Raw genomic sequence first — 13,974 nt, 5'->3', positions numbered from 1 at the left:
ATCCCCGCCCTCAGGAACTCACAGTGGCCACATCGGAAGAATGAGGGAGCAGTGAATTTATCCAGAGCATCTGTCAGTCACTGTGTTCATGGTCACATTCTCCGCAGCCTTGATGATGTAGCTGGGTGGGCTACAGACCTTGCAGCTTGTGCGGAGAGGAACCAGCAGGGTCTTCAGGGACAACCCGGGCTGCAAGAATGAGGAGGGGAGGAGCTTGGCAGCTGTGCTGCATCCAGGGCACCAACACTTAGGAATTCTGGAAGCTGACACAGAGAAGATCTGTGTCAAAAAGTCACCAACCAGTGTGATGTGTGAAAGGGGTCTCTCCCACAGCCTTTCAGCAGAGCAAATGGGATGCTCCAGTGTCACCAGGGGTACACCAGTGTCACTGTTGTGCTCCAGCATCACTGGTGTGCTCCAGCATCACTGGGGTGTTTCAGCATCACTGGGGTGCTCCTGTATCATCAGGGGTGCTCCAGTGTCACCTGGGTGCTCCAGTATCACCTGGGTGCTCCAGTATCACCAGGGGTACTCCAGCATCACTGGGATGCTCCCTTGTCACCAGGGGTGCTCCAATATCACCAGGGGTACTCCAGCATCACTGGGGTGCTCCCGTGTCACCAGGGGTGCTCCAGTATCACCAGGGGTACTCCAGCATCACTGGGGTGCTCCCGTGTCACCAGGGGTGCTCCAGTGTCACCAGGGATGCTCCAGTGTCACTGGGGTGCTCCAGCATCACTGGGGTGTTTCAGCATCACTGGGGTACTTCAGCATCACTGAGATGCTCCAGTGTCACCAGGGGTACTTCAGCATCACTGGGGTACTTCAGCATCACTGGGATACTCCAGCATCACTGGGGTGTTTCAGCATCACTGGGGTGCTCCAGTGTCCCCAGAAATGCTCCTATGTCACTGGGGTGCTCCAGCATCACTGGGGTGTTTCAGTGTCAAATTAAAGTCTTTTCCAAAAAGACTGGTCCGTAGCTAGGCATGCACACCTTGCTAATGGACATCTTTCAAAGCAGTCATCTCATCTACCTCTTCTGGTTAACACTGGAGGTAAACAGAACTGGCATTTATTACAGCCAAGAATGAGAAAGCCAGGTTACATTGACACTCAGTGATTATGATCATTAACTGCTCTTGCAGAGGATCTACCTGGGTTCATTAACCAGTCCTGAGGATCTGGTGCCTTCTTCTAGCACACAGTGCACATACACACAAGCAGGCACAAACACACACACCCATACACTAAAGCCTTAAAAAGAAAAAACCATGGTACACACCTTTAAATCCCAGCAGCCGTATCTCTGTACGTTCCAGACTAGCTAGGGCTGCATAGTGAGATGCTGTCTCAAAACAAAAAGACTGCATACAGAGACCCTGTCAGAGAAGAAATAAAGAGGGGGCGGAGGAGAAAAGAAAAAAGAATGAGAAAGCCATGGTGTCATACATCTGTAATCCCAAAACTCAGGAGGCTGTCAGTTCGGGGCCAGCGTGAGCTAGAGTGAGATTCTGTGGAAAACAACCAAGCGCTGTGAATGTAGCTCAGGGTAAGAGCCGTTGGATGCATGTGCAGGCCTGAGCTCTCTCCCCAGCACTGGAGCCAGGGTCGGGGAGAGAGGGATACAGTGAGACAGAGACAGAAAGAGACCAAACAGGCCTTTCTGAAGGCTGTGCAGACCGTGACGAATAACTCAGAGGCACTCCACTCTGTTGGTGCCCATGACACCTACAGAGAAGCTGAGTGGGCCCCAGGGATCCTAGCACTCCAGTGTTTGTAGTGGTTGAAGTTAGTGGGGTGGACTTTTTTATGCACCCTATGCAAATTATTGAAGAAAAATGACTTAAACATACCAGTATGTGAGTTTCTAGAACTCAGAGCCCTGACAAGATTCTACCCAGAAATAAGGAGGGCATGAACTTCTCAGAGGATCGCACTAAAAGAACTCAAAAGCACGGGAGCCCCTAGGTGACAGAACTGGGGGTATCTGTAGTGGGAATATGGGAAGAATACAGACAGAGGTCGAGGAAGGAATTTGTGCACCCCATTAGGGCTGAAGAAGAGGATCTCAGAGGAAGAGGGAAAGACGCTGGGAAGAGAAGCCAGTCTGCCTCAAGGCATCCTCAAGAGTGGCAGCTTCCTTCTATGGCCAGGGCAGAACTATGGGAGGAGTGGAGGAAGGGCGTTTTCATGGGAGTTCCCCAAGTGGCACAGGCCCTGTAATATTCGGGGAGCCTGCATTTCTGTGAGGGACAGGGAAGACTGAAGAGGCAGGATCTGAGTTTAGACAGGGGCCCAGATCAGCACTCCCATGCCCCCCTCCCCTCTGGCCACAGGGTCACTGACCCAAGAAGACAAATCAGCATCCCTCTGTCCTTTCTCTGGCCAGGATGATTGTCTCCAGTGGACAGACAAACACCTCGGCCCTCCTGTACGACTCCCTCCGAACGGAAAGCGTGCCCTTTGAGGGCCTGCTGAGTGAGGGCAGCAGCATCCGCATCGAGTTCACGTCTGACCAAGGCCAGGCAGCCTCTTCCTTCAACATCCGCTTTGAGGGTGAGGGGCCCCTGAACCTGGGCCTGGGATGGGGGATATAGAAAGTATAAGGGTGAGCGACACAGTGCCAGACTAGCCCCTGATTTTCAAGAGGGCCTTCAGTTGTGTTAATGCTGTCTTTCTGTATAGCTCTTCCCTCCCTACTTCCCTCCCTCCCTCCCTTGCTTTCTTCTTCCCTCCCTCCTTCCCTTCCTCTCTTCCTCCTTCCCTCCCTCCCTCGCTTTCTTCTTCCCTCCCTCCTTCCCTTCCTTCCTTCCTTCCTCCTTCTCTCCCTCCCTCTCTCCTTCCCTTCCTTCCTTCTTTTCTTTCTTTTGAGACAGGGTCTATCTAGGAATCTCATGTAGCTCAGGCTAGCCTTAAACTCAATGAACTTCTGATCCTCCTTCCAAGTGCCAGGACTACAAACATGAATCACCAAACCTAGTTCACACGACATTGAGGAGCAAACCTAAGGCTTTGCATGCTAGGCGAGTATTCTGCCAACGTAGCCACAGTTACATGGTGGAGCCCCTGCCACTGCTCCAAGTGATGTCCCTGGTGGGGTCTAGCCTCCTTCTAAGAACAGTCTGGGTCTCTTCTGCATAGACCACGGTGTTCTGTGTTCCCTAGGGGCTGAAGCTCAGACTTCCCAGAGAGGAGGGCAGCTTGTGAGGGCCAGACAATGTTTATCCAATGGCAGGGCCCAGAGTGCTGGGGCACAGAAATTAAAAACTGCGTTTCTCTGAGGCAGGAGGCAGGTCTTAGCTGTATCACGCACGAGAAAAATGAAGCCCCAAAAGTCCAGATGCCTGGCCCTGGTCAGAGGCATCGTTCTGTTCTGACAGGGTCTCACTCAGTAGCCCAGGCTGTCCTGGAAATTGCTGTGTAGCCCAGGTTGGCCTTGAACGCGCAATAACCTACCTGTCTTGGTCTCTCTAGAGCTAAGATTGCAGCTCTTGGGTGCCTTGCCTTTGAGCTATTTTTAAACAGTATAGGATGTTCTTTATCTCATCTGGCCACTACCCTCCTCTGTGTCCTCACCTCAGCCTTTGAGAAAGGTCACTGCTACGAACCCTACATCCAAAACGGGAACTTCACCACTTCAGACCCCACCTATAACATTGGCACCATTGTGGAGTTCACCTGCGACCCCGGCCACTCTCTGGAGCAGGGCCCAGCCATCATTGAATGTGTCAATGTGCGTGACCCATACTGGAACGACACGGAACCTCTATGTAGAGGTGAGTCACCACCTCCCACAGCACCAGACGCCAGGGCTTTCACCTGCCCGCAAAAAAACAAGGTTCCAGCCTACAGGGTCTGGCTGAATTACCCACTGGTTTTAGGATGAGACCTTTTGCAGACTTATGATCCTCTGGATATGATTGCTGCTGGTTCTTGTGGGGAGTCACAAAATGGTCCATTTTAGGAGCTTCTCCTTCCTGCAGGCCCAAGACCTGCAGTGCTCAGCTGCTATAGCAGGAGAGCCCTGTCTGGCTGTCAGATCCTATGCCCTCCCCCACCTCATAGGCTGCTATAGTGCACAGCTGAGTCAACAGCACACAGCAACCCTAGGTCACTGAATGGCCATCACTGTAGACCACAACCAGGCATCTGCTGAGGGCTGCATGTCCCTCACGACAGTACCCTCTCTACAGCCACATACAGAAGACACAAGCCCCATTTATGACGATGAATCAGACACAGAAGGTACATGCTCAAGAGCATTCTAGGGTCACTGGAAGAGACGTATGGGCTTCGCCCCCCTGTGCTCAGAGCCTTGACAATGCTGACTGTGACAACTCTCACCCTCACTGACTCCCCACTTCCTGTATTCAAGGCCACTGAGCTCTGGCATAGGGTGGAATACAGGGTGCCCTTGCTCCTGGCAACCAGCTAGAGTTGGCGTGAAGACACAGCCTTGCTCTGGTGAGGGACTAGCCCCTGAATTAAACGTGCTACATTAACAGAGCAGAATTTATGGAGGTTTCAGCCTTTGCCATACTGAGGGCTTTCTAAGGCAATAAACAGAATGAAACCGAGAAAGCAGCCACCTCATCTCTTGCTTCTGGTCCAGGCCAGATCTTTAGAACCTTGAGTCTCGTTGCCATCTGGGCATTCACTGGGGCCAGGAGAGGCGCTGTGAGTGGGTGTGGTGAGCTCAGTCATGTTCCATCATAATAAACCAGTGGACAGCAAGGGCATTCCTGGCCACACAAGGAAGGAAGCTGGTGCAATAAGACAATACACACCTCATGTAAAGCTGGCAGAACAGTGTGAGCTGTCCTCAGCGGAGAAGACACTGCCACCCTCCCCCCTTAGAGCTGCAGATGAGACCAGTAGCCTCGGTCTCCACACACACAAGCACACTCACATATGCACACACACGTAGGTGTGCCTGTGCACATATACACACACATACTGCCCCCAACTCCACCCCATATTCACACATAGACTCGTTGCACAGTGACCTACAGCTGCCAGCTTCATCCCCCATGCTGCCAACCACCATGCTCTCTTGGTTTCCTCACAATGGTGTCTTTCTTGTGCCTGTCCATCTGTCTGTCTGTTGCAGCCACGTGTGGTGGGGAGCTCTCTGCCGTGGCTGGAGTGGTGCTGTCTCCAAACTGGCCAGAGCCCTATGCAGAAGGCGAAGACTGTGTGTGGAAGATTCACGTGGGGGAGGAGAAGCGGATCTTCTTGGACATTCAGTTGTGAGTGTCTGAGGTGCCCTTCATCAGGGCCCACTACGGCAGGCAGATGGGGAGGAGCTGGTTTCTGCTTTATTGGTTCAGCTAGGATTAACTGGCACCTACTGCTTGCCAGGGAGCCGCAGAGCCCGTGGGGTTGTCACAGTAACACAACCAGCAGCATAGGAAGAGAGCGGTCCCTCTACTCATGGATTCGTTCTGCTAAGGAGGCTGATGCTCGGGGAGGGTGTACACAGATAATCACACATTGGCTTCAGTTCAGAGCATAAGAAAGGGTCCTGGCCACTGGGGATTCGACCTAAAGGAGGGGAAGAAGGCTTCCGCGGCAAAGCTCAGGCTAAAGATAAGTGGAGAAGAGGTGCAAAGGTCCTTTTCTTATCTCTATTACTTTCATGTACCCATTGTGAATGGAGGTTGGAGCGTGCACATCACAGTGTGTGTGGGGCAGCCATAGGACAGCTTGTGGGGTCGATTCTCCCTTCTAACAGCAGGACCCAGGGACGGTATCAGGTGACTTTACACACTGAGCCATCTTGTCACCCCCCAATTTTTGAAGGGCCAAATGGCCAATGTGGGCAGGAATAAAGGGAGTTGCTCCATGTACCCCAGCTCACTATAGTTCTTCCTCATCTGCCATCTGAGCTAGATGTCCCTATCAGTCAATATCTGGTCTTATTTTGCCAGACCTTGGACCACATGAAGTGACAAATAGATGGAAGTGTTTAGTGAATGGAGTCAGCTGCCCTAGGCTGCTTCCCACATTCCCTGGGCACAACTACAGTGTGTCCATCCAGCACACGGCCACCAGGTCCCCAGGAGGGCAACACTGAGCCCAGAGTGAAGCTGCTAGCTCTGGGGGCTTGTATCTGAGGTCATCGCCCTGCCTGGAGGGCAGCTTCCAAGAACTGCCGGAGGCAAAAGAGATGTAGCCTCTGGTGGCCTCTCAGCTACCTCCTCCCACTGTCCTCTGTGGGATGGAGACAGGGACAGATGGTGGTGTCTGGAGAAGAAGCCTTTCTGGCAGACCCAGGTGGCTGGGAAGGCCAGCAGCAGGAGTCCGGGGCCTCTGGCTCTGTGAGCAGCAGGCGGGCCCCACGTGCCCAGTGTGTATTCATCGGGTGAGGGATGGTTTTGTCATGGTGTCTACGATACAATGTGACTATATCCGTCCCCGCACTCTGCTTTGCCCCCCCATCCACTCTTCCAGCTTCCCTTCAAAAAGTCCCCCTTATCTTTAAAATAAAAATCTAGATCTTGCATAAGGGAGGAAATGTTGCATTTGTCCAAGTCTGGCTATTTTGCTTAACATGATGGTCTCCAATTCCATCTATTTTCGTGCAAATGACACAATTTCATTTCTTTATGGCTGAACACAACTCATAAGAATGCCACATTTTCTTTATCCACACATCTGTCCACAGATATCAAAGCTAACCACAACACTCAGCCATTATGAATAGCAATAGGCCCAGATGCATGAGCACTAGGTGCAAGGCTGGCTTAGGTCATTTGTGGTCTACCCAGAGACCTACCTGGGATTCTCCTCCTGGTGAATTGTCCTGGTGCCACTGCCACCTGCAATGAGTAGGTATTCCCTTCCCCCATCCGTCTCAGCGTGTGTTGTCGTTCTGACTAGGTTGAGACCGACTTCTCATCATTTCCTTTGTGACTAAGGACCCTGAACATTCTCATCTCTGCTGCCCTGTGTTTGTTTTTGGAGAACTGTCTGTTTCGTTCGTATGCTCCTCACTGGCTGATAAGATTATTGGGGGCTGTTTATTTTCCACGGTCTTTGCAGACACCAGCTATCAATCCTCTGAGGTGACGCTGGCAAAGATCTTCCACTCTGACTGCATCCCCTAGTTGTTTCCCTTGCCTTCAAACTCTGTGCAGCTCAGTCTCTTGACTCTTGGGACTTTTCCCGGAGTTGTTGGATACCCTCAGAAAGCCCTTTCCTGTGCCAGTAACTTGGGGTAGTTTTTTTCTGTTTCTTCGAACAGTTACAATTTCTGGTCTTAAAGTGAAGTTTTGACCCACACTGAATCGATTGGGGAGGGGAGTAGATCCATTTCTGTTACGTTACAACTTTCCTTAGTACTGGTTGCTGAAGATTCTATTTTTCCAGTGTGTGATTTGGACACATTTGCCAAAGACCATGTGGCTGTCACTGTGTGGGTTCATTTCTGGATCTTCTAACTATTCCTCAGGTGTGTACGTGTGTGTGTGTGTGTGTGTATGTGTGACTGAACTGTCATGTAAAGCTGTCCCTGGATCTTGGCCTTGGCCCTCCTGCTCCTGCCAAGCCAAATGCCCCCAGATCTTACACAGCTGATCCTCACGGGCCAGGGACAGAATTCCACCTCCTTTCCTTCCCAGCTCTGTGATCCAGGCCTTCTCTTAAATTGAAGTTTCTGTAATCTTCAGTGGAGGTCATGGGACATCGATGTCTATGATTCCTGGGGGTTAGAAGAATATTGAAGGGTGGATGGGCAGCTAGGAAGCCGCCTAGATGAACCAGGAAGGGTGGCTAGGAGAAGCATTTTCCAAGAAAGGATGAAAAAGAAGGAAAGCAGGCGAGGAGAAAGAGACCAAGCATTCCAGCTGCAAAGACAGCATCATCCGTGCAAGCTGGAAGGGGGGAGGGGTGATTTGCTTAGAGAGACCTAGTAGCTAGAGGCGTGGGGTGGGGATTACCCGAAGAAAGGGCCAATAATGGGGGTCATCTCAGGGATTCTCTTAAATGAAGTTTCATAGAGAAACCTCCATTCTAGAGCGGCATGGGGCCTAAGAAGATGGCCCAGTGTGGCTTGCCTCACAAGCATGAGGACCTGAGGTCAGTTCTCACTCAATGTCCCCTGGGCATGGCAGCCCGCCTGTAACCCAGGACTAGGGAGGGCAGATAGGGGTCCCCGAAGCAAGCTGACTAGCCAATAAGAGACTCTGATTCAATATATAAGGTGAAGAGCTGTTGAAGAAGACACTTTACATCAATCTCTGTCCTCTACATGCATGCACATACATGTGCACACACGTGCATTCATAAACATGTGAACGTGCATGCATATGCACACTCACATACACACACTCACACATGCTGCTCACTCTCAGAAACCTTCTGTGGCTCCCTATTGTCCTTGTGATAAGGTACAAGCATACAATTCTACTTATAGAACATTTCCCTGAAGAGTTTACCAGGCAAACTCACTGAGCTTCCATGGGAAAAGAAAAATTTCACTCCCAGGTTCTTGCTTTCTTGAAGGGTCCCGCCCAGCTTCAAGCCCCACTCAATAAGTTGTTGAGGACTTCCTCCATTTCTGCTCATCTAGGCCTCCTCTCCTTTGCAGTTTTGCCCACTTCTAGCTGACCATATCCGTGGGTGTCTCAGCCTGGCGAGGATGGAGGGAAAGTGGGATCTTCTTTCGATCCTGCTGTGCACAAAATACTCCATTAACCTTCAGCTTGGCACCACACTGGGTTTTATTTCCATCTCGAAGACTGTGCACGACAGAGAAGCTGAAACCATTAATTCAGAGTCCTTTCCCACAGCCAGGCCAAGGCACCAGCATGGGGAGGGGTATTGCACAGGACAGGTGCCTCTCTTCTAGTTACTCAGGCAGCTGAGCTGAATGTTGGCGCCCCAGCTCCCCTGCTCCCAGGGCTACGTGTCCCTGCACAAACGGTAGAGGGGAGCTAAGGGGAACTGTTAGCTCCGGCACTGCAGAGCCAGACATGATGACATGCGGGGAGGGACCCCCGTGGGACAGCACAAGGGCAGAGACCTGAGGGCAGGAGAAGCCTCCGCTGGCTGTGGTCAGGCTTCTGTGGCTCTCCAGTGTGAGCCCTTTGCTCTGGGCTGTGATTGGATCTTTTCTTATCCCTCGTACTGGAGAAAGTAACGTTCTTAAGAGCCTGGAGAGACAACTCGGTGGACAAAGTGCTCACAAGGGTGAGGATCCGAGTTCAAGTCCCCAGGACTCACATAAAGATAGGTGAAGGAGCGTGGTTTTTGTGATCTCAGTGACCTATGGCGAGAAGGGAGGCAGAGACTCCTGCAGTCTTCTGGGCTCCTCAAGGAGCTTGGGTCACTTCTCCGGCTCTGCCCTCTGCAGCACACACAGCTTGTCTTCCAGGCTCAGGCTGGCTCTGCTCCACTGCTGCTGTTCTTGGTGCCCATCCCATGGTACTGGTGTCTCCAAAATGCTTGGGTTTTCTGCAGCTGGGCTGCACTTTCACAAACAGCCTCTCCTGGGCTCTCTTCAGGGACTCCAGCCCTGCCACACAGTGCCAAGCCTCAGCTGCTCTCCATGACCCCTTCAGGCCTTCAAAATCAGTAATACCTGTGTAGCATGATTAATAAGAAAAACCCAGAGACAGACATTGGAGTTTAAACCTGAAGGTCAGAAAAGCAAAACAGCTAGCCACGGGCTCTTACCTCTACCTCAGTCCAAAATGGCGATTGTGCCTCCAGGAATCCTCTGAATGAGACTGTGCGAGAGCTTTCTCGGCCCGTCTTATAATCCTCTCTAGTGCTGGGATCAAAGATGTGCACCACTACCGCATGGTTTTTATGGTAAACTAGTGTGGCTACTGGGATTAAAGGTGTGTGTCACCACTGTCTGGTCTGTAAGGCTGATCAGTGCAGCTGGTTTACTCTCTGAACTTCAGGCAAGCTTTATTTACTAAAATACAAATGAAATGCCACTACACACGTGGGTGATTCTTACACTACCAAGTTCAGCTGCCAGCAGGAAGTACAATGCTGGCTGCCTCTGGACCCCAGCTTCTGTGTGCTGACCCTGAGGACACACTTCCCAGATGATTTAATCTCGACGATGCTGGTCTCTTCTTCGGCTCCGGCTCACCAGCATCCATTGTCCCAGCAAAACAAAGGTTTAACTTTAGTGGTTTGTGTCTCCTGTTGATCACAGCTGCTTCACTTGCTCCAGCTACATGACCCACAGATGACTCAGCATTCTCTTTGCTTCCCTCTGAAACTTCACAAGCAGGCCTCCATCATCATCCGCCCTGCCCTGCAGGCCTCCATCATCCGCTCTGCCCTCTGCATTCTTATCTTCCTATCTCCTCAGAACAGCTCACTGAACTCTCAACGCTCAGTGGCTGTTCTAGTCCAAAGTTCCAGATTCCTTCCGCAGTCCTCCCCAAAGCAGCAGGTCAGGTCTGTCACAGCAATGCCAGGAAATATCCTGCTGCCAACTTGTCTTAGAGTTTCTATTGTTGTGATGAAACAGCATGAATGGAGAAATTTGGGGAGAAAAAGGTTTATTCCACTCACACTTCCATATCACTCACTGCCCATCACTGAAGGAAGTCAGGACAGAAGCCTAAGCAGGGCAGGAGCCTGGAGGCAGGAGCAGATGCAGAGGCCGTGGAGGGTGCTGCTTACTGGTTTGCCCTTTGTGGCTTACTCAGCCTGCTTGTTGTTGTTGTTGTTGTTGTTTGGTTTGTTTTTTGATTTTTGGTTGCTTTGTTTTCGGTTTTTGGTTTTTTGAGACAGGGTTTCTCTGTATAACAGCCTTGCTGTCCTAGAACTTGCTTTGCAGACGAGGCTGGCCTCAAACTCACAGAGATCTGCCTGCCTCTGCTTCCAGAATACTGGGATTAAAGGCATGCGCCACCACCACCTGGTTTGTAGCTGTATCTTAAGGAGGCACTTCCTCAATCGAGGTTCCCTCATTTCAGATAACTCTAGATTACATCAAATTGACATAAAACCAGCCAGCACAGGGCATAAGAGCTCCACGGGAACTGGGCTAAAGGTCACCTGTGTGGCATGAAGGTGAAGAGCCTGGTTGTATGTTGCCCGTGTCCTGAGAACAGAGTTGTGGCAGGGCTGATGCTCCCGTCTGCGTCTGTAGTGAGAGGGACAGGAGAAGTGAGGTGTGGAGCCATCCAAAGGGTCAAGCCTGTCAGAAACCACCTGTTTCACACAGGATAGCAGGGAAGGCGCAGTGAGAGAAGAGCCCACCCGGAAAGCTTTTTGAAGACAGCTTGGACTAAGAATGGCCTGAGGAGACTCCTTGTAGTGAAGGGGGTCCAAGAGGCTTGTGTGAAGATCCCCACCAGCCTCTGAGGCCCGGCCACATGAGGCAGCTCAGAGACTCTGCAGAGAAGGGCCCACGAGGCCAGTGCGTGAAGCTGTGAAGACGGAGATGACATCGTGATGGAGACCGCAGGACACTGGAAGTGCCAGGACCATGGGGCGTCCACCAGGAAAGCTGCAGCCATAGAGGAGAGCCAGACCTCTATGACAGACAGACAGAGGCTGCGGTGCCGCGTGAGGTAGATAGAACTAGAGAGAGGGACACCCAAGCCCTTCGGGGCCCTGTTTATTCCATTGTGAGCCCCAGATGTCTGACATGAAGTTGAAGGATCGGGTTTCTGTCCTGCTTTGGTCTTGTCTTTTCTTGGGGTGCCCTCATGTTTTCTGTTTGGAATGAGAACATTCACTCTGTCGTTGTATGCTAGACATATAGAATTTACCTTTTGACCTTACAGTGGCTCACAGTTAAGGGACTACTAAAAGACCTCGGGGACTTTTGAAATTGGGGTGGATGCATGAGGTGGCTGCGGGCCTGTATATGAGAACCAAGGATGGAGTGTTAGGGTGCGACTGTGAGATGGCCCCCACAGAGTCGTGTTTGACTACCTGCTCCCCAACTGCTATTTTGGAAGGTTGTGGAGCCTTTATGAAGAGAAACATCCCGGGAGGAAGTTAGTCACTGAGTGTGAGTTTGGAGATTTTTATGGTCAGCCCCATTTCCTGTCCACACTGTGCTTTCTGAGTGTAAACGCAGTGTGACCAGATGATACATGCTTCCGCTGCCATGCTTCCTAGTCAGGATGGACTGTGTCCCGTCTTAACCTATGAGACAGAAGGGCACCTAGCATAAGTATCTTCCTGTCAGGATGCGAACACAGCAACAAAAAGCTAACACATTGCGAAAGGCCAGAGGCAGATCTGGGACCTCGAAGAGTCTACTGCGGAAGATGTTTGACAAACAGGAAGTGGTCAAGACCCAACTCTGGACCTCACTGGAGAAGAGACTAAGAAACAGGGCTGTTCTGTGGCTGTTTCGCGTACAGCCCGGCACTATTACCAGCTGCTTTCTGAGTACCTTAAAGCCGCACGCACTTGCACTTGCCTCTCTGAAATCAGCAGGCTGGTGCACGAATCTAAATGAGTGCATACGCTTTAGCCGTTTCCATGTTTGCTGCCTTGCAAATGTCCCTTGGACCACCTTTCAAGGGCGTGATATCTACATAAGAGTCCAACACTTGTCTGGTAGGGATAAAGGAAAACGGGATGGCTGGATCATCATGTCTTCCTGTGCACACCGGGGAAGGCAAACTCCAGCTGCACAGTGACGAACCTCATCAAAGGCGGTTTCCCTACTCCCAGGCTCCACAACTGACTGGGGTAAGAAGCCCAAACACTGCCCTCTGCTGGCAATGGGAGAACTCTATTCTGCAGAGCAACCCCGACAGATGGAAATTTTCAGTGTACAGACCTCCTCTCACTCTGGACCACATGACTTACCACGACCTCCACCGAGTTGTCTGCATCCTTGTTGAAGAGGCAATGCAGCCACAAGATCCAGAGTTCAAAGGCACAAACAGACTTCTGTAAGGATCACCCAACCCCGCCCTGCCACACCAAGACAGCTGCTTCACACCTTCCCTCCCAAAGGCGTCGCCATCCATATTACTCTCTTCCTTGGCTTCCAGAGTGCTTCTAAAACCTCCAGAACCACAAGACAGGTGGTTCATTTACCAAAATAAAGGACCCCAGACCAACACGTTTCACATTGGTTTTGTTAGACACTTAATACATGAAATTACTAATACACTTAATACATGATAATTACTACCAAGGAATATCTAATACATGACATAATGTATTGCAGGGTTTCCCACAGAAGACAGACAGTGCCTTCTTAAGAAGGAAAGCTGGCCATCTGATCAGACTGTGTCATGTTTGTGATGATGTGAGAATTCGCAGTGCCTCCAGTAAGAGCCGTGAGACCCAACCCCATGATGTCACTTGTAAATGTTTGATCCCATCTTCTGATATAGAACTGAGCCAGACACACTTCTTGGAGACAGGGACCTGTGGCTTTCTCAGAGAATGTTGTGACCTGCTCCTTACGAGCCCAGGCTCAGCACAGACAGGCTTTCCCTGAGCCCTAGATCTGATCTCCTGTGACCTGGGCATATGGAACTTCTAATTGAGCCTCAGTTTCTCTGTCTGCAAAATAGAAACAATCAACTAAAGTGGGAGGTAGTTTGAACGCTTGTCCTGTCACAAGAGGCATTGCTACTCTGAAGCTGCTGTTTGCAGCTGTTCAGTGGGGCTGCTGTGGTGAAGGCTGAGGAGGAACGGGGAGGCTGTGAGGAGGGAGAGCCCCTGGGATGGAACTGCGAGTGCACCTGGGGAGCGCCAGACCAGACAGGACCTGATGCTGTGGTTCATCCCAGGTGCAGGATGCTGAAGTGCCAGTCGGTTAACCAGTAATGTTCAGGTCCAAGAAAAATGGGGACGCAGCAACAGGAGCCCCAGAGGAATATCAGAGCAATCATGCTTCCCATGGGCGTCCAGGAACCAGGTGATGGGGCCCATTCCAGGAATGATCTAGTCAGATTTTGAGTCCTGCCCTAGTTTGGGTTTCTATTGCTATGGTGAAGCACTGTGACCAAAAGCAAGTTG

General features: G+C 51.2%; 1 protein-coding gene across 6 annotated transcripts in view; it reads left to right on the top strand.

The window, feature by feature from the left end:
• The window catches only part of Sez6l (seizure related 6 homolog like), a 155,906-nt gene that overhangs the window by 110,813 nt on the left and 31,119 nt on the right, over positions 1-13,974 (top strand). For all 6 annotated transcript variants that reach the window (XM_087903701.1, XM_087903700.1, XM_087903699.1 and 3 more), the window contains exons 7-9: positions 2,393-2,559; positions 3,585-3,779; positions 5,114-5,252. In XM_087903701.1, coding sequence (XP_087759827.1) covers positions 2,393-2,559; positions 3,585-3,779; positions 5,114-5,252 — 501 coding nt within the window. The remainder of the gene's footprint in view (positions 1-2,392; positions 2,560-3,584; positions 3,780-5,113; positions 5,253-13,974) is intronic.

The sequence above is a fragment of the Myodes glareolus genome, chromosome 2 (assembly GCF_982192425.1).
Source record: "Myodes glareolus chromosome 2, mMyoGla1.1, whole genome shotgun sequence".
Classification (NCBI taxonomy): Eukaryota; Metazoa; Chordata; class Mammalia; order Rodentia; family Cricetidae; genus Myodes; species Myodes glareolus.
This window is presented reverse-complemented; position numbering and strand designations above follow the sequence as displayed.